The sequence below is a fragment of the Diabrotica virgifera genome, chromosome 8 (assembly GCF_917563875.1).
Source record: "Diabrotica virgifera virgifera chromosome 8, PGI_DIABVI_V3a".
Classification (NCBI taxonomy): Eukaryota; Metazoa; Arthropoda; class Insecta; order Coleoptera; family Chrysomelidae; genus Diabrotica; species Diabrotica virgifera.
Genome location: NC_065450.1, coordinates 70,927,416 through 70,953,365, shown reverse-complemented (window position 1 = coordinate 70,953,365; position 25,950 = coordinate 70,927,416). Strand labels below are relative to the sequence as shown.

General features: G+C 32.6%; 1 protein-coding gene across 2 annotated transcripts in view; it reads right to left on the bottom strand.

Moving 5' to 3' along the window:
• The window catches only part of LOC114340314 (kinesin-like protein KIF12), a 139,664-nt gene that overhangs the window by 29,171 nt on the left and 84,543 nt on the right, over positions 1 to 25,950 (bottom strand). For both annotated transcript variants that reach the window (XM_050658316.1, XM_050658317.1), the window contains exons 9-11: positions 6,937 to 7,055; positions 5,404 to 5,508; positions 2,455 to 2,578 (exon numbers count right to left, since the gene is read on the bottom strand). In XM_050658316.1, the coding sequence (XP_050514273.1) occupies positions 2,455 to 2,578; positions 5,404 to 5,508; positions 6,937 to 7,055 (348 nt within the window). The remainder of the gene's footprint in view (positions 1 to 2,454; positions 2,579 to 5,403; positions 5,509 to 6,936; positions 7,056 to 25,950) is intronic.

Genomic DNA, 25,950 nt, shown 5'->3' with positions numbered 1-25,950 from the left:
TAGTCCATTGAAATGTTACATTTAGTGTGCATTTCTTAGGGGAGTCAATTTTATTTTTTTAATGTATAGGGGGGTTCAGTAGAAGCTTAAGTTCAAGTTTTTGGGGTTGAGGCCCTTGTCCCCCGGCCGCCATCTTGGAAAAAGAGGTGCAAAGGGCTTTCGCGCTGTATCTCGTAAACTAGCTACCCTACAGAAAATTTAACTTCACATAAAATGAAGCAAATTAAATTTTCTACAATTTTATATCTATTACTTTTTATCGTAAAGTGACCAACAAAAAAGTTATAAACAAAAATAAGAGAAAATTTTGTAAGAAATTTCCTTTTGGAGGTTATAACTTTTTTTAAGTTCATTTCACAATAAAATAACATCATAGCGATTTTGTAGAGGATTTTTCAATAAACAATTTTCACTATAAAGTTGTTTAATTTTATTTATTATCTAGGTTTTACAGCGCTCCAAACTTGACCAGATTCTCGAATTCTCGAAAAACTAAGTTTAATGTCCCGCTTTAATTTTTCGTGCAGACAATTTTTTGAAATTATATCGAAATTTTTATTATGAGTTCCCAGAGTTTTTAAAAATTTCGACATAATTTCAAATTTAAATTCATTACCTAAATTGTCTGGCCAAAAAATTGAAGCGAACGATTAAACTTAATTTTTTGTGCTCTTTTCATACCTATGTATGTGCAAACGAATTTTGAAAATTTCAATATACAGGGTGTTGTTTCAAGGTTACAATTACTTTATATTGTTTTGTTAATCCGGACCTGGAGTTTTGTTGTGATTTGTAAGTGGGTCGTTCGAATGTCGTAAATAAGTATTAATTATTTTTAAAATGGGTATTTATTTAATAACTTTAATTATTTATTGTTAAAAGTGCTTTAAAAATCTGCTTTTTAATTTCAGTGTTCTTAAAAGTATCAATATTTTTAATTTCAAAATTAAAGTCATTAAATTCCCTTCACAAAAAATTAAAGCAAACCGATTAACTCAGATTTTTGTGGTCTTTTCAAATGTGCAAACAAATTTTGAAAATTTCAATATACAGGGTGTTGTTTCAAGATCACAATTACTTTATGTTTTTTGTTAATCCGGACCTGGGTTTTCCTTGTGATTAATAATTGGGTCGTTCCAATGTGGTAAATAAGTATTGATTAATTTTAAAATGAGTATTTATTCAATAGCTTTAATAATTTATAATTAAAAAGTTAATAATACCTTTTTAATGTCAAAGTTCTTAAATAATTCAATATAATTTCAAAATTAAAGTCATAAAATTATCTGGCCAAAAAATTGAAGCGAACGATTACACTTAGTTTTTTGTGCTCTTTTCAAATATGCAAACAGATTTTCAGAATTTCAAAACACAGGGTGTTGTTTTAAGGTCACAATTACTTTATAATTTTTTGTTAATCCTGACCTGGATTTTTCTTGTGATTAGTATGTCGGTCGTTTGGGTTTTGGATGAGGCACATGTGTACCAAATAACAAAAAAAATATACAGGGTGGTTCTAAAGTTACGGCTTAGGAAAGAAATTGGCAAAATCGATAAAACACCCTGTAACTCGGTTATAAAAGTCGGTAGGGCAAAAACTGTAGTATACCTAGAACCACCTCGGTGACCTCTATTCACAATTAAAGTATTTTCGTTTCCCATGAAACATCCTGTATATACATAGAAAAGTAAGCCTAACTTTTGTTTTTATTGTATCCCTATGAGCATTCGAGAATCTGGTCAAGTTTGGAGCGCTGTAAAACCTATATAAATAAATAGAATTAAACAACTTTATAGTGCAAACTGTTCGCTGAAAAACCCTCTACAAAATTGCTATAATGTTATTTTATTTTAAAATGAACTGAAAAAAAGTTATAACATCCAAAAGGAAAATTGTTAAAAAAATTTTTACATATTTTTGGTTATATCTTTTTTCTTGGTCACTTGACGATAAGAAGTAATAGAAACAAAATTGTGGAAAATTTGCTACATTTTATGTTTAATTAGATTTTCCGTAGGGTTGGTAGTTTACGAGATATAGCGCGAAAACCCTTTGCACCCCATTTCCAAGATGGCGACCGGGGGACAAGGATGGCGACCCCAAAAACTTAAACTTAAGCTTCTACTGATCCCCCCTACACATTAAAGAAATAAAATTGACTCCTCTAAGAAATGCAAGGTTTGGCCTAAAAAATTTTAATGGACTATAAGCAATGAAAGTAGAAAAAAATCGATGTTTTTCGAAATTTTTAAATACATATTTTATTTTTTTTATTAATGTTCCGGGCATATTTGAGAAGGAGCATAAGTCAAGTATTATTACTGAAGGTGTCACCTAACTTTATCTGCAAAAATCCGAATGCCACCTCTCATATCCACCTCAAAGCAGATCCGTCCTGGTCTATTAGGATGTTCATTATAATTAGGCGCATAAGCGTAAAAGACTACACTTACCTGATGACGCATCGCTTAAAGTTGTCCCCGAATAAGCATTTAATGCTGACCTTAAATGTTGGTTTTCGCTTTGAAGAGTGCTTACTTCTCGTTTTAAATTTAATATTAAAGCTTCTCTAGGGTCCTACAAAAGTGTAAATATGTTTAAAATTTAAATTAAATCAAAAATTTTAATATCAAAAGTTAACATTGTAACAATAAAATGAGCGGTTCGTATTTATATATGACTTTATTAATTTATTTATACAAGTTTACTTTTCAAGCTCTAGCTTAAACTAATAGCCCAGTAAATGAACGGAAAATACGGCGATACCGTGTAATTTTCAGGGGCAACTCCGAATTGCATGAAAATTTGGATTTAGGTTCTACTTACCCTCCACTTCAAAGCTGAAAATGTGCTCTTGGTTGCTTTAACCTTCTCGAGGGTGAAAAAACATACGTTCAAGATAAGACCGGAAATGGATAAACTGACTGATTTTAAGCAACTTTTGTTCTATAGAGTTCTTTATGTAAGTAAGTCAAAACTTTTCGAGTTATTTGCGATTGAAAATGTTTATTTTTCAACAAAAAAACTACGTTTTCAGACGGTTTTTCGCAAATAACTCAAAAAGTAAATGTTTGATCGAAAAAAATATCCTTAGCAAAAGTGTAGCTTATAAAAAACCAAAAAAATGGTGTATCAGTAAAGTCTATCAATCGAGTAAAAACAAAGTTGTAGCTCATGAAAAATACGTTCTAATTCGTCTAACTCCAAATCGAATATTTCAAGGTAAAATCACCGAAAAATTAAGCACTTTTCGGCACCCAAATTTTGAGCACCCATATCTTAACCAATTTTTGTTTTAGGGAAAAACAAAATGAAACTAGCATATTTATAATAGCAAGGCCTACATTTTTTACTCTTTAAGATTTTCCTCATCACTAATACTTTTAAAGTTATTTTGAAAAAGGAGATTTTTCAAAAAATTTTCAAAATTTTTCTTTACTATAAAACTATTTTTTTTTCAAAAATAAGCACTTCAAACCAATCAAACTTACAGATCCTATAAACAATATAATACAGTTAAAATAAATGGTAAAGCGGTAACGATTAATTTTATTTAGGGTGCTAAATAGAGGGAGGGTTTCAGGATTTTTTTTTTACCAAAAAAAGGGGCCAACTTTTTTTCAGTGTAACTCGTTTATTTTTGATGCTAGAAACTATTGTAAAAAAGAAATAATATAAAGATTGTTTTAGATACTTTAAAAATGTTAATAAGATTTTGCCGAAAAGTGCTTAATTTTTTGGTGATTTCGCTTTAAATTATTCGATTTGGAATTAGACGAATAAGAACATATTTTTCATGAGCTACAAGTTTGCTTTGACTCAATTTATAGACTTTACAGATACACCATTTTTTTCGTTTTTTTTATAAGCTCCACTTTTGCTAAGAATATCTTTGTCGATAAAATATTTACTTTTTGAGTTATTTGCGAAAACCGGTCTGAAAACATAGTTTTTTTTGTCGAAAAGTATTGACTTGCGTAAAAAACTTTATAGAACGAAAGTTGCTTATAATCTGTCAATTTATCGATTTCCGGGCTTATTTTAAACAGGCGTTTTTCACCCCCCGAGAAGGGGTGACTGTCACCCCTCAAGTAACAGCAACCAACAGCACAAATTCAACTTTGAAGTGGAGGGTAAGTAGAACCTAAATCCAAATTTTCATTCAATTCGGAATTGCCCCTGAAAATTACACTCCAAAACGGTCATTTATTGGGCTATAACTGTATTTACAAAATTCGTGTCGTTATATTATACTCTAGCCGTTATTTCTGGAACGTTCTGTCCATCTCTAGTTATGATCACGACATTCGGTTAGTTGCACGTCCTCCTCACCGCTTCATCGCGTCTTATCAAGAACATCGATATTGTTCTGTCTGTGTGGAGATGGGACCTGTTATACAAGGGTCGGTCAAAACTACTCTTTTGTTACAATATTCTCGTTTTTTGATGGATGAAATCATGATAGATTCTTCAAAAATCGACCAATTTAGAATTGTACGAAAATGAGTTAAGTAATAATATAATTCAAAAAATTTGGTTTTCTAGACTAGAAGGCCGTGCCCAGCAGAGTACCCACTGACTTAAAACAGAATCAAAAGAAGCAGCAGTGCTAAGGATAATGGTGGTCAACGACAAGTGAACGCCTACTTAGATCAAAGAAGAACAAGTGAAAGATCCAGTTTTGCATAAAATTCGAAAATAGAAACAAGAAAACCGTCGACCGTCTTGGCAAGAAGTATCAAACCTATACCCTAGTCTAACCGTATTAGGCCCAATGGGACCCCTTTATCATGTAAGATGACTTGCTTAAACGGGTATTGGAAAATGATAATGGTTCAGCGAGGAGAATACAGTTGGTGATTCCAAAGAGCAGAACAGCCGAAGTACTTTGTCAGTTACATGACTATGACACTCCAGCAGGAGTGGTTTAGTATCTCGATTTAAAGAAAACCCTTCAGGGAGTTTGGTAGCGGTTTTGTTGGATGAATAGTTTCGACGAAGTTGGGGGCAATGTTACGTCAGCCTTGCTACGCCCATGATATTGGCAGCTGACGATTTGAACTACAGGTTCTATCATAGAAGGAGGTTCTATTAAGGAGTTATCATAATATGTAAGTACCTATAGATCTAAAAAATTTAATATGTAGTTATTTTATTTTAATATTTCAATAGTTTGGGACATTGTGAAAGAACTAGTTCTAAGTGCCAACGACTACACGGTTCTCCATGATAATAATGATCTTTGTAATACTATTTACTCGTAATCCCTTTGTACCTATTTAATATTTAATCATTGGCCTATTATATGTTTGAAAACTGCATTGTGTTATAACCTTACGTGATCGTGAAACGTTTTTATAAATAACTAATATGTAAAATAAAAAATTGATAGATTCACTCACCATTACCACAATGGGCTTCGTTCGAATTTTTTTCGCCCTCGCTGCATATCGCAGCGTGTTGAGCGTTTCATGAATGTTTGACTTGGCCGGTGATATGCATGCTATCTATAATAAACAGATCATTAAAAATTAAATCTTTATGTAAACTTCATTATATTTTACTTTTCAGTATTCATGTATCTAATATTTTTTTTATTTAGCTTAAATTCCTGGATAACCAATGGCTCTTACATTGACACGGTACAGTTGATTTTGCAATCAGATTATAGTGTAATGTGTAGTGTGTCTGTTGAGTAAATGTCTTGTTACTTAGTAAAGTCGACTTCAATGCCCTTACAAAGAGACGGACAGCCAGGCACAAAACCGAAAGTATAGATACATTTGTTCTCGTCTTGTTAAGGCGCGTCGAATAATATATCGCTTTTAATATTCCGGCGACTTTAAAACAATAATCCAGGTTGCAACTCTGAAACCGGAAGTCCTAGGTCAAATTTCTCACCGTTGATACCATCCTTGGGTTATAAGCTTTCATTCGACACCTCGTTTGCCATTCTATCTGGTATACTAACGGAGGAGTTGTGTTTACGGACGGACAGACGGACGTCGATAATTCAACGTTTTTCGATTTGTAATGAAGTTGAAAAAAATAAGCGTTTATCTATATTCATTGAACCGTCATCATTTTGAGTTGACCTTTACCCCAAAGACCTGAAGATGGACAGTAAGTTGTAGTGTTCGAAACCGGTCCGGTCGTCCATATGACTCAATAAAACACATTGTGAGTAAATCTGAATTTAATTTCTAAAACCCATTTGAAATGGGCTTACACATGCAACCCATTCGTCATTTAAAATGATTTTTAGTTTGAAATATCTGAGTGTCGTATCATTTTTTTAATTGACACCATTACGGGTATCCGAGGCTATGATAATTTAAATTTTTTAATAGTACGTCAAAAATGCACAACAACTACCTACCTCTAAAAACCTCTAAAGTTTGTCGCACCTATTAACTAACACCCTGTATATTATTCAAATGGCATAATCCCCTCTGTGGATCAGTGGTAAGAGAGCATACCTTTAATCCAAGGGTTGTTTGTTCAAATCTCATCTGGATAGGATTTTTTTTATTAAAAATTAATAAATAAAAATAATTTTTATCCTTGTGGGATCGGTACTCACGCGGAGGGACCGCCGTGTCTTTGTAAAGACAATGAAGTCGACTTTACTAAGTAACCAGACATTTACTCAATACACACACACTGCACATAACATGATTGCGAAATCAACTGTACCATGCCAATAGTCTTAATTGTCGGGACATTTATAAAAACCGACATTTTGAATATCTGTAACTCAGAAAAAAATGATTTCTGTGTCTTGGGGCAATGAGAACTTTTGATCAGGATGACTAAAGCTACCTCTCTGCAAATTTAAACTGAAACTATTTTTACATAAGCAAAGTGTCGGAGTTATTTAAATCTCTAAAAATAATCAAAAAAATGGAATGAAAAATAAAAAAAATTGTATTTACCATAAGCGTTACGCCATTCCCTGCTAAAGAATCTGCCAATAATTTGGTTAATTTGGAATCTCTATAAGGAATGTGACCTTTATTTCTTTTGGTGTCACTAAGAGATGAAATACAATAACCTTAAATAAAAATAATTGTTATAAATAAGGTTTTTAAAGAGATAAAAATAATTATCAATATTAAACAATTTCACAGGCTCTACCAAACAATTTATCTTACAATTTAGATTGGTTTAGATTGGAAAAATATAGGAGGAGAATTATTCTACTACATTTTTTCTTGAACTTTATTGACCACCACCAGGTCTTTTATTCTCAAACTTTTTGCTAGTACTCCATTTAGCAGTATCTATAATACACATATTTTTCCAAGTTTTACTAGAACTCTTTTCCATTTATTATATTATTTTTTGCTTCAAATAAAGTTTCTTTCTCATCTTTCGTTAAATATGTACTGTTGTATAATTTTTATGGGAAAAATTTAGGAAATAAATTTATATCAGAGACCACGAGATCATAGATTTTCATCGCCTTGTATATGACCAAAAATTGTAAATATTATAATTTAGTTAGTAGACAGTGTTTTCGCGGAAAGTAAAATCGTTAAGGTGGTTTGTTAATGGGTCTCGAAACGGACTTAAACAATGGTGCGGGAAGATTAGAAAGTAGATTTTATTTCGCTTTGGAATCGACAATAGGACATTTGTAAATGTTTCTTAGAAGGATAGGCTGTAAACAAATTTATTGAGTTTAGAATATAAGGCTTTTTGTTTAGCATTTTGAAGCAACAAAAGTAATTTGGTGTCTCCTAGAATTTAACAAAATGGAAAAGTTGTATACAAAATAAATGGGTTCTTAAGAAATGAAAATATGGATGTAGCGGGTAGAGAGAGGATGTTTGTGATTGGCGGAGAAAGATAGATGGTGGGGATGAGAGCATTGAGTCTGATTTTGAGGAGAGAAAAAATGGCCACTGTGTAATGAATATCTGGAGAGTACAGTCCAGTTTTTAAAAAGTGAGAAGTCGGTGTAAAGTGGTGAAATTGGCCTTTGCGAGCAGAATAGTGGTGAAACGAAATCGTTGACCGAGTTGAGAAGTTAATTTTCCTTGGGTCCGAGGAGATTCCTGTTTTCTATCTAGAACGAGTAGCCGGTGGGTATCAATTTGCACAAGATATCGAGCAGAGAGAAAACTGAATAGAGATTTCGAGCGAGTCCCGTTGTTTGTTTGTTGGTGAAGCAGTTTGGACGAGAAGGATCTTTCGCTACATCCTAGGAGCACGTGTGGGAGAATCGAGGACTACGCAATCCAGGAAGAAGAAGAAAAGAAGAAACAAAAAGGTTGGTCAGAATTTTTGGGAAACGGAGAGAGTTTGTTTTATATCCACACCATATTTGTTTATTTTTGTATTGAGCAGTTCTATAGCATAATTTAGTCATTCCAAAATTTAAAGAAGAAATAAGTAATCAATTCAAAAGGAGAAAAGAAAATTTTAGTATTTTTTGTAAGAATAGTCTAACGAATTATTTAAATAAATTTTTTGTTAAAACAAAGGAGATATCAGAATTAAAGCTTAATTTATTAGATGAGAAAAGGTTGCAACAGAATTGAATTTTAGTATAATTTTTAAATCTTATATTTATGGTACCTATACTGGATAAATAAAAAATATTTATAACATTTATATGACATCGAGTGTGTTTAATTTCCCTGTTTTTTTTTTGTCCCTGGATGAAGTAAGCAACTAGAGATACTAGAAGCCACAAATCTAAGGTAATGCATTAAAATTAAAATAGCCCTGAGAATAAAGTTTTTTCGAAAATTTAACTTAATTTTGGTTTTGTTTTACATAAGTAGTAATCAAAATAATTAAATAATTAATAAAAATAAAAATTTGCTCATCAATCTCATAACAGAGAGAAAAACAGAGCATAAGAGTACATACATGAATTGCTAAAAATGTTTATGTATTTAGTCCTGAATGTTATATAGTTTGTGAATCACTACAATTTTTGGTCAGTTAATGTTGACGACTATACTGCCAAATAGAATATGAGTAGTAAATGGAATCAAGAAAATAATATGTTGTTCGCCGACCTACAGAATGCCTACGATAGCGTTCCACCCATAAATCAGAGTTCAGAGTACAAAAAAATCAACCCATAACAAAAATAAAAACTTTAACACAAATAACACTAGGGTTTGTAACATCAACTTTAGATATTCAAAATATAACTCGAAAGAGCGGCAATAAGATCTAGACGAGAAAGGATTACTAATGAACGCATTAGAGAAATAATGGGAACAAAACGAACAATCACAGATGACTTATCAACAACACAACGTATCTGGTTCGGACATATATAAAGAATGGATGAACAACGAATACCAAGGAAAATAATAAAAGTGCAACCAGAAGGCAAGAGAAAACGAGTTAGACGGAGAACAACTTGGAGAGAAGGGATAGAATAGAAGGACCAGGTGAGAGAAAGAAACATATAAGAGAACATATTATGAAGCTACCGTACAAAGTAACGCGATGATTGGAAGACGGAAACGACGGAGAACGTTATAAACCGACATTTACTAATAGTATGTGGAAATAGTAACTAATATAACTTATTATTATTATATTTTTTCTCTACACACATAAATAAAAACTTACCGAAATTATACAACCGTTAAATTTGTAGTAAAGCAGCAATATTCTTTATCAGACAACAAATTCACATCACATCACAAAATAAAAGCAAACATAAATAAATAAATTAAAAAGAATATTGTTTGAAATCAATAAATAATGGATGAAAAATGTAATCAATACTAACATTAAAAACTATGATTATTCTCTAAATTGTTTGTTATAGTTTTATCATTATAGACCTGGGTCCCGCGTACCAAAAAAAAGTTTATTAATAGAAAGCTGAAAATTTGTTAATAGCTTGATGGTGTCTAGTCGGACAAACTTTGATGTACGGGAACACTGGAACAGGGGAAGTTTTAATTGTGTAACAGGTTGCAGGTTTCGAACGTCAGCCGCGAAAACGTCCCATATATTTTGTCGGACAGAACTTCCAATTGATTTGTTACCCTTTCATTAAACTCTCATGCAAGAATCAGACTGCTATTTACCATCAACATAATTCGTGTCGTTGGACATGTTCTACGTGTGGGACTTATTAAAATGCCCAAAATATTTCTCGGACAAACATTTTTTCATATACAGGGTGTTTCATTAATAATTGTCCATATAGTAACTGGAGAATCATTAGCACAAAATACGAAGATTTAATCTAAACCACTTAAATAAAATGTGGTTCCTTACTGAGTTCCTGAGTTATCTAAAAATTTAAAAATTATTTTCGCTCAGCATTTTAAAACTATTCAACGTATCATTTTCATACTTGGCAGGAAGTATAGGTACTATACAGACTACTAAACTAGGTTAAACAAACGTTTCTGGCTATTACCAGAGGCGTACGACGGGGGAAAGTGAATGGTTGATCCTTTCCAAATTCTACGCCACTGGCGGAATTGATATTTTAGTTCAATTTTTGGATTCTCCAATACTTTCTATGAAAATAATATACTCTTCATTTGTAACGATTAAGCCATTAGTTTTCGAGATCTTTGAAGTTGAAAATGAAACGACACGGTTATTGTGATTAATGTATTGTGTCGCTTCATTTTTAATTTCAAATATCTCGAAAACTAATCATTTTATCGTTACCAATGAAAAGTATATAATTTACATAAAAAGTATTGAAAAATCAAAAAATTACACCAAAATAGCAATTTCGTCAGTAGCGTAGAATTTGGGAAGGGTCAACCAGCCACTATCCCCTGTCGTACGCCTCTGGTAGTAGCTACAAACGTTTATTTATCTTAATTTAGTAGGGTGTACAGTACCTATACTTTCTGCCAATTATGATAAGGATACGCCAAATAGTTTTAAAGTACTGGGTACAAATAATTTTTAAATTTTAATCATATGAATCATATTATCATAAATTAATCAAAATAACTGTGCCGTTTCATATTTAACTTCAAATATCTCGAAAACTAATGACTTTATCGTTACCAATAAAGGGTGCATTACTTACGTAGAAAGTATTGGAGAATCTAAAAATGGCCCTAAAATAGTAATTCCTCCAGTGGCGTAGAATTTGAGAAGGGTCAACCATTCACTATCCCCTGTCTCTGGTAGTAGCTAGAAACGTTTGTTTATCATAATTTAGTAGGGTACCTAGTAGTCGCACTCTTTGTCAAGTATGAAAAGGATACATCGAATAGTTTAAAAATGCTGAGCAAAAATAATTTTTAAATTTTTAGATAAAACACCCTGTAACTTAGTAAGGAACCACATTTTATTTAAGTATTTTTGGTTAAATCTTCGTATTTTGTGCTAAGCTTTCTCCAGTTACTATATGGACAATTATTAATGAAACAGCCTGTATAAGTATACATATTGTATAAAGTTTGCTATGGAATAAACTTGAAAACAACCTGCTAGTTTTCATAATCATATACTTGTTAAGATGACACGTTCCACAATTAAAATCACGTTCCACAATTAAAACTTCTCCTATTCCAGTGTTCCCATACATCAAAGTTTGTCCGACTAGACACCGTTAAGTTATTAACAAATTTTCAGCTTGCTAATAATCAACTTTTTTTGATACGCGGGATCCAGGACTGTTATAGATTATGATTGTTTTATTTAAACTTCTAGAATAGCTAAAAATCTAATTATCTATATCTCCACGTTTTATGTCACTGAAAAAAAAATAATGTATAGAATCGTATAAACATCTATCGCATTACTTTAAAGGAAACAGAGGAGGAAAAATAAAGATATTAAATGGCCACTAAATAGCCTATAAAATAATTTAGTCTAAGTCCCCTTAACAACCATCAAATATCAACATCCCTCATTCGTACGTCAATCAGGTGATTGTAATCAATTATGTTAATTATCATTATGATAATTAACATAATTGATTGATTAATTAATTATTAATTATTAATTGACATAACAATTATTAACATGATTGATTAATAAATCTCATAATTGTAATCAATTACGTTTTTAGCAACCCAAACAAAGTTAACATTGACAGTTGGTGACAGTAATTAAATATTTGATAATGATAAGTTGATTCCATTTTTGATCAGCGTTCGAGCAACCGGCCGCGGCCCCGTAGATAAATGTAATTTTTTCAATTTTGTAAAACTTTTTAAATTTTATTTAATTGTATTCTTAATTTTACTTAATTCTTTTCAGTTTTATTGAATTCTATTGAATTTTATTTAATTTTATTTTTTTTTTATTATTCAAATTTACTTAATAACATGTGCAGCTCTATTTTTTTAGAAGAACTGAACAAATCAACCCATATAGGGTTCAAACCACTCTGAACCCAATCAATAATATCAAATTCAGTATCCATACTTAGTTTTACTATAAAAACATGTGTCACACTATTTTTTTTGTGTAGATTGAATAAATAAATAAATATACAGGGTGAGGCAGATAACTGGCCTATTAGAAATATCTCGAGAACTAAAGGCAACAGAATCATAAAAATTAGAATACAGGGGTTTTGAAGGACGATCTATTAAATGAAAATATTTTCATCTCTTTGCAACTTCCGGTTATAACCGGAAGTTGCTTATAACTTCGTTTTTTTTAAATGGGACACCCTATATATTTTTACATTTTTGGATTCTATTCGATGTCTTCTTTCTTAAAATATGAGGATTTGTAATGTTATACAGGGTATTTTAAAAGATAATTACGTTATTTTATTAATTTCGTAGCAAAATTCACACCCTGTAGAATTGTAGTAGTTTGACAACTAAAACTCTAGTAACGTTCAAATGATTTTTAATATAGTCTACTATTGTTAAGAATCATTAGTATAGTTAAATTTTTAATTTTAGTATACAGGGTTGGTCAAAACTCGGAATGAGTATTTTCTGAGTTTTCTTAAATGGAACACCCTGTATTTTAGTATTGTAATGAAATGATATTTTATGGTACTTTTTTATTTCTTAAGCATTCCCTATACCTAACTGCTTTAATTTGTGCTTAATTGTTAGTCGCACCAACAATCTTAACTACGTAGGTATTTTGATAGCTAAACCATTATTGGTAATTTTAAGGATCAGTCTGGATTAATGTGTACTTATTTCTGAAAAATTATTTGTGATTGAATATTTTCACGGCCAACCTAATAAAATTTTACGTATTTTTTGTTGCAATTAATGTTTAGTTTGAATCACCAATAACTCACAAATTAAAACAGTTAGGTATAGGGAATACTTATAAAATAAAAAAGTACTATAAAATATCATTTCATTACAATAACAAAATACAGGGTGTTCTATTTAAGAAAACTCAGAAAATATTCATTCCGAGTTTCGACCAACTCTGTATACTAAAATTTCAAAATTAGCTATACTAATGATTCTTAACAATAATAGACTATATTAAAAATCACTTAAACGTAAGCAGAGTTTTTAATGTCAAACTATTACAATTCTACAGGGTGTGAATATTGCTACGAAATTAATAAAAAAACGTAAATATCTTTTAAAATGCCATGTATAATATTAAAAAATCTCATATTTTAAAAAGAAGATACTGAGGAGAATCCAAAAATGTAAAAATATACAGGGTGTCCCATTTAAAAAAAACCAAGTTATAAGCAACTTCCGGTATAACCGGAAGTTGCAAAGAGACAAAAATATTTTCATTTAAAAGAACATCCCTCAAAACCCCTTTATTCCAATTTTCATGATTCTGTTGCCTTTAGTTCTCGAGATATTTCTAATAGGCCAGTTATCTGCCTCACCCTATATACTGTTGAAACTACCCTGAAATGAGTCAATAGCTATTTAAATTTAAAATTCAGGATTTATACTTGAAATCACCCTGGAACCAGTCAAACAATAGATAATTCGGAATCGGTACAGTGGAACCTCGATAAGTCGGCCCCCGATAACCCGGAAGTCCGGCTAACCTGGACCGATTTTCATCGGACAAACTTTTCAAGAATAAAAATGTATGTACATATTATGTTAAAACATTTTATCTGCAGCCGCTTCTGGAATGTCTTAAAAATATCGAATTTCATTGATAAAACTTCCCTTCAATCATAATATAATATTTGAGAGATAATGGGTATCTGTGTAATTTGAACTATATGATAGTAAAAATGACTCATGCACACGGAGGCGGCAGAGCGACGTTCATTATCACAAACAACAGGCACCTGTTATTCCTTTATTTATTTTCAACTGTCTTTTAAAAAATTGTTTTTTAAACAATGGTCTTTTAAACAATGAAAGAGTCACTGTTCTTAAATTACATAACATCATTCCGATGGCAGACCAGACGAAATTGACACAACCAAACTGATTGAGTTTTTTTATCTAGAAATGAATAATACTCTATATTGTCTATACTAAATTCTATACAACTATAGGTAACTGTGCATATATATTTCATATTATTTTGCTTATAAGGGACTTTATCTATAAGTATACCGTATTTTATTAATTTTTACCATGCTCTCCGGCTAACCCGGATTTTCGATAACCCGGATCGGCCGCGGTCCCGATTAATCCGAGTTATCGAGGTTCCACTGTACTTAGTTTGTTAAGAAAGTTAAAAGTTAAAATAAATAGCCCATAAAGAAACTTAAAATAAGTGTATTTTAGGGTTTGTTAAGGACTTCAAGATCTTTATATTATTTAGGCCCATAAAAGCTAAAAAAAATTCTCAGATACCTGGATTGGTCACACTCCCGAACAGCGAACAGGATCCGTTTTTTGTTTATTTTCCTGTACTATTATGCAGGTCCGAGATTTCATGGTAGATATCTACCTTAAATTAGTCATTTTCGGAGAAGGTCAAGTCCAACACATGTTAGAAAAGCATTTGTATTCGTTCGATTATTCAAATATTCGCTCGATTATTCAAATGGCACCAAACATGCACAAACGGACGCGCTTATATATTCCATTTAAGCCGATTTGCGACTGATAGCGAACAGCTAACGTATTCAATATCCAATGATTCATCACATATTCCCTTTGCACCCCTCATTCTGACACTTATCCTTCACCATTATATCGATACAGTGACTGGTGAAAAGGTTCTACATTCATTATGTAGAGAAATCCAATTTAACACTAATTTTCCTTGAAGTTTTTATGAGACTATAGCTATTTATGTACACCATAGACTTTCAAAGAAAGGGAAAGCTTAAAATTTTCCTCGTAGGAAAAATAACAGGCACTTCAAATTGAATTTAAACATTTTAATATTATCTTTTAAATTTACTATTTTTTTAGTAAGCCACAATTTTAATTTATAATTAAGTTTATGTGACGTTTCGATTTCCACTTTGGAAATAGTTCTTAAAATATAAAACATTAATAAATTGAGTGGCCGTTTGCCAAAAGCTGATATGTCCACTTTCGTTATTTTTCAGAAGAGCAAATTTAAATATCCACGATGTCCATAAAATCACAGTTTTAGAAATATAGTGACAAATTACCGACAACAAATAACTGGTTCCGTCTCCACAGCCAATCACATACGGATACATCTGGAAGGATTGTGAAGTTGAAGGAGCCGTGTCGAGTTGTCGTGTTGGATTCTCAATGGGATGGAAGGGGAGCCAACTATTTGACCTTAGGAAAACACTGACTCTAACTTATAACTTTATTTATAGTTTACAACATTCATCAACGTAAGGTTACTAAGATGTTGTGTCGCGGGGTAGTCCTTCAGACACACATCTCGTACGACTGCTAACTAGCATAGTAACGATCTTAATCTTAACATGAATAATAATAATACTATAATGCCAATATTAATCCCTCTGCGGGATTTTTATATCTTCTTATAATTTGGACTTTGAAAGCAAACGATACGTGAGTATCCGCGAGGTTACACAAACAAACTCCGTCAATCAACCTTCGTTTTGTTTGTGATTGTAGAAACAACATCTTTTGTAACGACCTCATTATACGGGTCATTCCATTTCAAATCACTCAATTTTGGAGAAAAAAAAATTTTGGACCTCCGATTTGTCTGAAAATTGGTATATAGCTTCTGCGGGACGTAAAAATAAGATATTTAAGGTCAAAAAATCTTCTTCTTCTTTTTTTCTCAAAATGTTATTTTATGCGATTTTACAGTGATTTGGTGTTTATTTATACAAATTTGCATTTTTCTATCGTAAAGTATCAATGAAAAACATATTTTAATAGAAGGGGCTCAAAAATGTCATTATAATATGGCGTTATAACAAGTTACTTTGATTCAAAACAAGCTTTTGATTAAATTTTATAGTGTAGAAAACGTTAAAATACCGTTTTTTACATTTTTCTCCATTCCCAAAATACATCATAATCGATTTGACTGAAAATTTGCCCACATATAGACAAAACATAGGACTTTAAGTGGTGAGAAGGATTTGAATTATATTACAATACCAAAAAAGTTACATGCAATATTATAGTCAAAAATATAGGCGTCTACTGTAAGTACAATTAACTCGAAAATATCGACCTCACGACAAAAATTGTTAAAAAGAAATTGTAATAATTGTAAATACGATTTATTTGGAACAATTTCAGTTCCTACCATTTTTGTCGAAAAGTTAAAAATGGCGGAGATATTGAGCAAAAAAGGTTCTCCTTTAAAATCAAGATGGCGGCTAACGTAACGGGGGAATTCATTCGTGATTTTAAATTTAGGCTACTATTGACTCCCCTAAAGATCAGAAAAATAAAATTTTGGGCAGCTCGGCATTCAAGGTCAAATGCTATCCCGACTGGACTAATATATATACTTTTGAGTCTGATATTACTGCATGTAACACTTTTTTGGTATTGAAATATAATTTAAATCCTTCTAACCACTTAAAGTCCTATCTTTTGGCTATCTGTGGGCAAATTTTCAGCCAAATCGATGATAATGTATTTTGGGAATGGAGGAAAATGTAAAAAACGGTATTTTAACGTTTTTTACACTATAAAACTTGATCAAAAACTTGTTTTGATTCAAAATAACTTGTTATAATGCCATATAATGACATTTTTGAGTTCTTTCTATTAAAATATTATGTTTTTCATTGATACTTTACGACAGATAATGCAAATTTGTTTAAATAAACACCAAATCACTGTAAAATCGCATAAAATAACATTTTGAGAAAAAAAGAAGAAGAAGATTTTTTGACTTTAAATATCTTATTTTTACGTCCCGCAGAAGCTATATACCAATTTTCAGACAAATCGGAGATCCAAAATTTTTTGCCTGAGTGATTTGACATGGAATGTACCATACTTAAATTATATACATTTTTTAGATACATACAGGGTGATTGATTAGTAGAGTAAAGCTCAATACCTCCGCTATAGTAATAGATAGCAATAAAAGTTAATAACAAAAATTTTAGCCACCTTTGAGCTTCACATTACAAAATTAGTTAGAATGTTACAGGGTGTTCGATAACACAGTGGCAGACCAAACTTATGTTTTTTTAAATAGAACACCCTATATTTTATTTTAAATTCAAAATTATGTTAACTTCTCCATCACAAAAATATAAAGGTTTGTTATGTTATACAGGGTATTTACAAAGTTATAACCAATTTTATATGAAAATCGTAACAAGTTCAACTCCCTGTATAAATAAAAATAAGCAAACCAACAACGGTTTATTAATGCCATATTTTTTAACGTATTGTCAAAATTTTCAGGAATGGTCGATATATTTTCATTTTTCAATGGGCCAGTAGCGTGGCCACCCAAATCACCAGAATTTAACAAACTGGACTGATTTTTTTGGGGTTACGTTAATAATGAAGTTTATAAAATACCTCCAACAACAAGGGATGAGATGAAAAATAGAATACAAAGTGTATTTCGACGTGTTAATTTACAAATGCTCCGTAGAGTTATAAGTAGTAAGTAGCTCATTCAATGATCGTTTTTAGGCGTACATAAATGTTTTAGGAGATAATTTTGAACACCTTATGTAATTAAATATTAAAAATATTTTATTAAAAGTAGCTTCTAATTTTTCAAACATGTTTTTTTGCAAAATGTATTACTGATAAATTATGTTTCGTTCTTTATTTGTTACATTGTTACATTTACATACAAAAGTAGTGTTTAATTGTCTTCACAAAATATTGTATTTTGTGTTTGTGTGTTCTTTTTAGAATTTATTACTAATTTTCTTTGTTTATTTGTTGCATTTACATACAAAGATATGGTTTTTAATTGTTTCAAAAATGTTGCATATAGTGGTTGTGTTTTTGTTTGTAAAATGTATTACTAATAAATTATTTTTACTTCTTTATTTGCTACAGTGTTACATTGATTACCGGATTGATAATCGGTAATCTTCAATTGTCAATTCAGTCATGGCTTACTTAAAATTTAGATAAATTTAAACACCTAAAATAATTTGCTCTAAAAAATGAAAATATCTCGAAAACTAATAAATTTGGGCATAGGGAATGTTATATAGAAATTAAAGTACGTTAATGTTACTTTTCAATAATGATATAAAATACAGGGTGTTCCATTTAACATTACTGAGAAAATAATGTAGGTACTTGCGTTTTGACTCACCCTGTATTTGATGTAAAGAAAATTAGCAATATCGATAATTCTTAAAAATTTTGACAATAAATAAAAATATGGCATTAATAAACCATTGCTGTTGTGCTTATTTTTATTTATACAGGGAGTTGAACTTGTTATGATTTTCATACAAAATTGGTTATAACTTTGTAAATACCCTGTATAACATTACCTTTATATTTTTGTGATGGAGAAGTTAACAGGATTTCGAATATAAAATAAAATATAGGGTGTTCCATTTAAAAAAACATAAGTTTGGTCTGCCACTGTGTTATCGAACAACCTGTAACATTCTAACTAATTTTGTAAAGCTCAAAGGTGGCTAAAATTTTTGTTAATAACTTTTATTGCTATCTATTACTATAGCGGAGCTATTGAGCTTTACCCTACTAATCAATCACCCTGTATTATATTATACAATAAGGGTTTTTTCCCTTACTGTACAGGATGACTCAGCGAACAAGCGAGGAAGGGATTACTCGAGAAAGTTCGCCTACGCATTACTAGGGATGGGCGGTTCCGTTTTTCTGGAACGTTCAAGAACATGGCTGGTATTTTTGTATTCAATATATAGGGATGTTAATTTTTAGGAGTAGTTGTTAGTCTATAAGATAAATTTATCTGTACAGTTAAATAAAGTCTTATATACTTAAATACGAACAGCTCGTTTTATTGCTACAATATCATATTTGGTTTTGAGTTTAATGTTTATGCAGCTATTTATGTGAGTTTACGTATAAGAAAAAACTAGTTTTATGGCCGTCGTGGAAATTTGAATTTGCTCTCCTAAAAAGTATCAAAAGTGGACATATCTGCTTTTGGCAAACGACCACTGAATTAAACAAATTTTCATTGAAAGGCAGCTTATGTTTCATTTCGGTTCAGAGATAATCCAACATCCCCATAAGTCCGTTTTGGTCTCTCTAGACCTCTTCAGTGGGGATACATAAATACCTCTAAATCGAGACGAAACCAAGATCCTATTTAAGCAGAATTATAAAAATAATCAAATGTCTCCTAACAGAGCTCCACGAGAACGAACACATACTAACAACGTAAAAAGAGACTTAAGAGCATTAAAACAAACGAACAGAATGAACTCCGAATATTCAGCAAGAATACTTATTTCTGAAATCACACATGCGTTGAAAGAAATGAAATCAGGTAAAGCACTTGGGTCTGATGGTATCCATCCTGAGTTCTTGATAAACAGTGGTGCATACACGAAACAGTGGCTTGCAATGTTATTTAATGATATATACTTCAGTCAGGTAACATTCCTTCCTCACTTAAGCGAACAAAGATAATTGCAATCCCGAAACCAGGCAAATCAAACGATAAGCCAGGAAACTACCGACCCATAGCTCTACTCAGCATGGTATATAAACTATTAGAAAAGCTTCTCCTCAACAGAATTAGTCACAGGATACTAGAAAACGTTCCCATTGAACAAGCTGACTTCCGCCTTCATCGAAGCTGTACGGACCAAGTGCTGTCATTAACAACTTTTATAGAAGCTAGTTTTCAAAAGAAACAAAAGACAGCAACAGTATTCATAGATCTGACAGCAGCATATGACACTGTTGGAGACAGGGATTAATACCTATATAAACTGCCCCGTATTATCCCCTGCAGAAAGATAATTAACCTCATTGACAACATGCTGACAAACAGAGCCTTCCAGGTTATAATGGGAAACGAGACGAGTAGACAGATGAAACTTAATAATGCTTTACTTTTCAGCCTCTATATTGCTGACATGCCTGGAACCGAATCTCGAAAGTTTGGAAATGCTGACGACTGGACCCTTGCAACAAGCCACCAATCTTTAGAAACTACAGAAATCACTCTCACGAATGACCTATCCGTCCTCAGCGAATACCTTAAGAAATGGAGACTACAACCAAGTACATACTACAAAAACTGATGTATCAGCTTTTCATCTCAACAACAAGCTGGCAAACAGAGAATTGCGAGTGTATTTTAATAACAAGTTGTTGAAACACAATAAATACCCGAAATACCTTGGGGTTACTCTAGACAGAACGCTCACATTCAGAGAACACCTGACGAAAACAGCAGCAAAATTGAAAACACGCAACAATATAATATAGAAACTCTGTGGCACTACATGGGGGTCCACAGCATCAACTTTAAGATCCTCTGCATTTGACCTGATATATCTGGTGGCAGAATACTGTGTACCAGTGTGGCTAAATAGCAGGCATACCCACCTGGTCGACACTCAGCTAAACCGTGCTATGCGTATGATAACAGGCACAATTAAGCCCACCCCTACAATGTGGCTACCTACCCTTAGTAATATACCACCACCCAACCTACGCCGCGAACATGCATTGGCTAAAGAATATAACAAAATAATGGACAGTCGCCAGCTTCTAGTCCACAATGACATCCCCGATATTCTTGGAAACCGTCTCAGATCCAGGTTACCCCCTCTACAATCTGCTCAAGCGCTGCAGCATTCCAACTTTGACTTAAATACCCGATGGAGAGAAGATTGGGAAAAGACAGATCCGTATTACCATAGCCTACCGGATATCATAGAAATACCTGGAGAATTTGAACGTCCCCATAAGATTTGGGCAGCCCTTAATCGAATTCGAACAAACTGTGGAAGATCTCCCTCTACATATCGGGTAAACTACCCTCGCCTTCTTGTGGCTGCGGCGCTTCAAGACAGACGATCAGACACATTGTTCAGGACTGCCCACGCAGAGCATACCTACACAGGCGACCCTATAGACTTTGTAATGGCAACCGACGGGTCAATCGAATATATAAATAAACTGGGCATCTGTTTGTAATGCATTGTATAAAGCATAAATCTAAATATATTCTGTGATATACTTAAGCCATACGCTAAAAAAAAAATAATATGAAAACAATAATGCTTATCAGATGCTGTAGCGGTAGTAACATCTATTAGAGAGAAATGAGAAGACTCAGATCTAAAGAATAAATCTGAAAATTCTCGTGGAACCAGTTTCTGGTAACATCCTTAATCTCTGCCTTTTACAATTTATAAGGCAAGGAGACGACGAATAAAGGAGACGAAAGGGACTTTACAATATGCAGTCACAGTCCGTCTATTCGTCTAAGATAGCGTGCCTATTAGACTGACTTTGGCGACACGTTTCAATTACTACTTTTTAAATGCTAATTTTAATTTTTAATTTTTAATAACTTTTTCAAAATTAAATCATACATCTCATTTAAAATTCACATTTAATATACAAACCATATGCATAGAAGGCCCTGTTAAGTTTTAAGAAACGAAATATATATCCCTATTCAGGTAAAATGTCTTTCCAGTTTTTAAAACGCCAGACCTAATAAATTGTCGCCTGTCTGGCCATATGGTAGAACCACATAATGACAGATTAGTGTTTGTGGTCTAGTTCAGTAGAGTCACAGCGGACACCCCGTGCGGTCACACCCTCGCTAAAATAACAAACCCTCTTTCGAGACATTTTCATGTTCTTTTTACCGATTGAAATAAATATATTATTAAAAGACAGTTTGTTGTTTTTACATTTATTTTAATTTCATTTAATTGTTTCCGTGGACAATATGGTTATTACACGCAACTCAACCACCACGGAACATTAAATAGGCAGCTTGGTTTCGCTTCGATTCAGAGGTGTTCATGTAGCCCCACTGAAGAGGTCTGGAGAGACCGTAACGGACGTATGGGGTTGGTGGATCATCTCTGAACCGAATTGAAACATAAGCTGTTTTTTAATTTTACATTTTACTCATATTTTGAGTACACGGAATCAACTTTCGTTGGAATTTTTCCTAGATGAATAGACGGAATGTGACTGCATACTGTATAGTCCCTTTCGTGTCCTCTATTCGTCGTCTCCTTGCCTTATAAATTGTAAAAGGCAGATATTCAGGATGTTACCAGAATGTTCCTTGAGAATTTTCAGAATTATTGTTTAGATCTGAGATTTCTCATTTTGTTTTTGTTGCTTGGTAAAAGATATTCCGTGGTGCGGTTAGATGCATGTAATAACCTTATCGTCCACGGAAACAAATAATATAATAATAAATAAATGTAAAACAACAAACTGTCAGTAATATATTTATTTCGGTAAACGCGTATTTTGTCTCGAAAGAGGGTTTGTTATTCTTTTCCGAGCGGGAGGCTTGTGACCGACCGACTGCCAAGATGTCATTTGTTACATGTTAATTATTATCATATACATTATGTCACATGTTAATTTGTCATCTGTGGTTTATAATCTAAAGGCCCCTAAGATGTAATTTATTGGATATGGTAAAACTTGAAAAGGGATTTAGGTAGAGACTGAAAAAAGGTCATTAATTTTATACATATGGTTTCGTATATTGCGAGAGGAACAAATGTGAATTTTAAATGAAGCTCATTATCAGAGTATTATTTCGTTTAAGGAGAGAAGCTAATAATTAAAATTAGCAATTAAAAAATAGTAATTGAAGCTAGCCGCCACAGATACTTTCAATAATTTAATTTTATCTGTCTCATTTATATCGTCAATTCATTCATCATCAATTAACCTATATTGTCCACTGCTGAACGTAGGCCTCCCGTAAAATTTTCCACCTACCTCTATAGCCTCTTGCGTCTAATTTCAATTTGTGGTGATACGCTTTATATCATCCGTCCATCTAGTCGGTGATCCTCCTTTGCTTCGATATGCTTCTTGTCTTGCTCGCCATTCCAGAATCTTTCTGATCCATATATCATCCGTCGATCTGAAAACATGTCCAGCACAATTGGCGATTCGGATTAAGATCGCAGCGCCAATGTGGTATCAAATTGAACCGAGCTAAGGGGCCATTGTGAAGTGTGAAGTTAGTCGTATTGATGACTTGAGAAACTGCCGGCGCCGCGTCCCATTGTTTACATATTGTATGTTGTATTTGGTTGTATGTTTAGTTTTTTGTTTTAGTTTTGTTCGTTTATCTGTGTTTTTCTTTTAAATTTAATTATATTTTGTACACAAAACACAATTAACCTTTAACGCGAAACAACAAACAAAATAAATAACAACAAACGAGTAATATACAGCAACAATTAAACGTGATTAAACCATAAACAAACAAATTCTCCCAACCTAAACAATATGCCGGATGCCATGCCTTCAACCGTCAACGTGAAAGAAAATAAACAATGGCCCCTTAGCTCGGTTACTGCAATATCCTCCAGAGGGCGTATTGCTTAGGACGAGATGCCAATCTCATTGAGCTGTGACCCAGTGTGATGTGTTTAGCATCCATGACCCCTGTTCTTCTTATTATTTCGATGTTTGGTACTTTATTTTTGATGGTAATACCTAAAACTGATCTTTCCATAGCGTGTTGTGTAACTCTTATTTTATTTATAATATCTTATTTCTATTCTTCTTCTTCTTCTTCTTCTTTTTCTTCCGTCTTGTATGTAGGCTTTAAAGGCTCTTTCTTCTTAAATATTAGCCTCCTAAATTATTTAAGTTATCGAACCACCTTCTTCTTGGTCTGCCAATACTTATTCGTCCATTTGGTGACTTATTTCGTGCTATTCGTACTATCCTATCCTCTGCCATTCTACTAATGTGTTCGTTCCACTCCTGTTTTCGTTTTGTCACCCATCCATTTATGTCTTCTACATTGCATGATCTCCTTATGTTTTCGCTTCTCTCCCTATCCAACAGACATTTCCCTGATATTCGTCGGAGTATTTTCATCTCTGCTGTTTCTAGTAGTCGTCTTGTTTTAGATGTGTCAGGTCTTGTCTCCGCCGTGTATGTCAATATAGGTATAATTGCTGCTTTATAGATTCTTGCTTTTGTGTCTTGTCTTAGGTCTTTTGTTCTTCCAGATTATGTCATTAAGGGATCCCGCCGCTTTACTTGCTTTTAAGCTTTGTTGTCGTACTTCCTCTTCAACATCTCCGTAACTGGTTATATCTATTCCCAGATATCTAAACCTTGCTTCCTGCTTTATTACTTTCCCATCAATTTCGATTTTACATCGTAGTGGGTATTTAGATGTTGTCATACATTTGGTTTTTTATGCTGATATTATCATATTGTATTTCTTGGCTGTTGTATTGAAGATGTGTGTTAACCTTTGGAGATCGTCTTCCGTCTCGGCGATTATTGCGGCGTCGTCTGCATAACATAATATTTGGATTTCTTTGTTCCCCATTCTGTAACCATGACCTTTACGTACTGCTTCTATTATTTCGTCCATTATTATATTATAGAGCAGTGGGCTTAATGAGTCACCTTGTCTGACTCCGCTTTGTACTGGTATAAACTGCGTTAGTTTTCCATTTATCTTTGCCTGTATTCGATTATGAAAAAAGATGTTTTCGATGGTTTGTATAATATTGATTGGTATATTTCTTCTATACAGTAAATGTAAGACATGCCTTGGATGCGATCGAAAGCCTTTGTCAGGTCTATAAAACATAGATATGCTGGTTTATTGTACTCAATGACCTTTTCTGTGATTTGTCTCAGTACAAATACGGCGTCTTCGCAGGATCTTCCGGATCTGAATCCTTGTTGTTCATCTGATAAAGTTGTTAGTTTATTGATTTTGTTGGTTAGGACTTTTGTGGTTAGCTTAAGTGCGGTATTCAGTAGATTTATACCTCTATAACTGTTGGGGTCTTCTTTATCTCCTTTCTTCAACATTGGTATCATTATGCTGTTTCTCCATGTGTCTGGTATCTTGCAGTGCAATATTAGATTTTGTATAAGTTTTGTCATCTCTAGGGTTATACTTTCTCCTCCGTATTTTAGAAGCTCGTTGGTTATTCCCTCTGGTCCTGGTGACTTTCTGTTTTTGAGTGAATTTATGGCTATCTCTACTTCCGGAAAACTGATTTCTATTTCGTGTCTTAATTCCGGTAGGCTATTGTTTTGATTATTATTTTCCTTTTCTTTAAACAGTTCCGTCAAGTATCTTTCCAATTCTTTTGCTGGTATGTTATGTTATTGTATTCCTTCAATTCTGCCATTTCTTTCCATTGGTTTCTTTTGAATCTCCATATTTGTTTTTGTGTTCCGTAGAAGTCGCTTTGCATCCTTTTTGTAAACTGTTTGTAGTGTTTATTTTTTGTTCTTCTTACCAATTGCTTTGTTTCACTTCGTATTCTTCTATAGGTATCTCTGGATTCTGGAGTGTTTGATGTTTTATACTTCATGTAGGCCTCTCGCTTCTCTTTACATTTCTCTTTTATTTCTTTTCTGAACCATGGTGTATTGTTGTTATTCCTTTTGTTCAGTATGACTTTGCGTTTTCCTAGAGCTTCTGTTGCTGCCTCTTCAATGTTGTTTTAA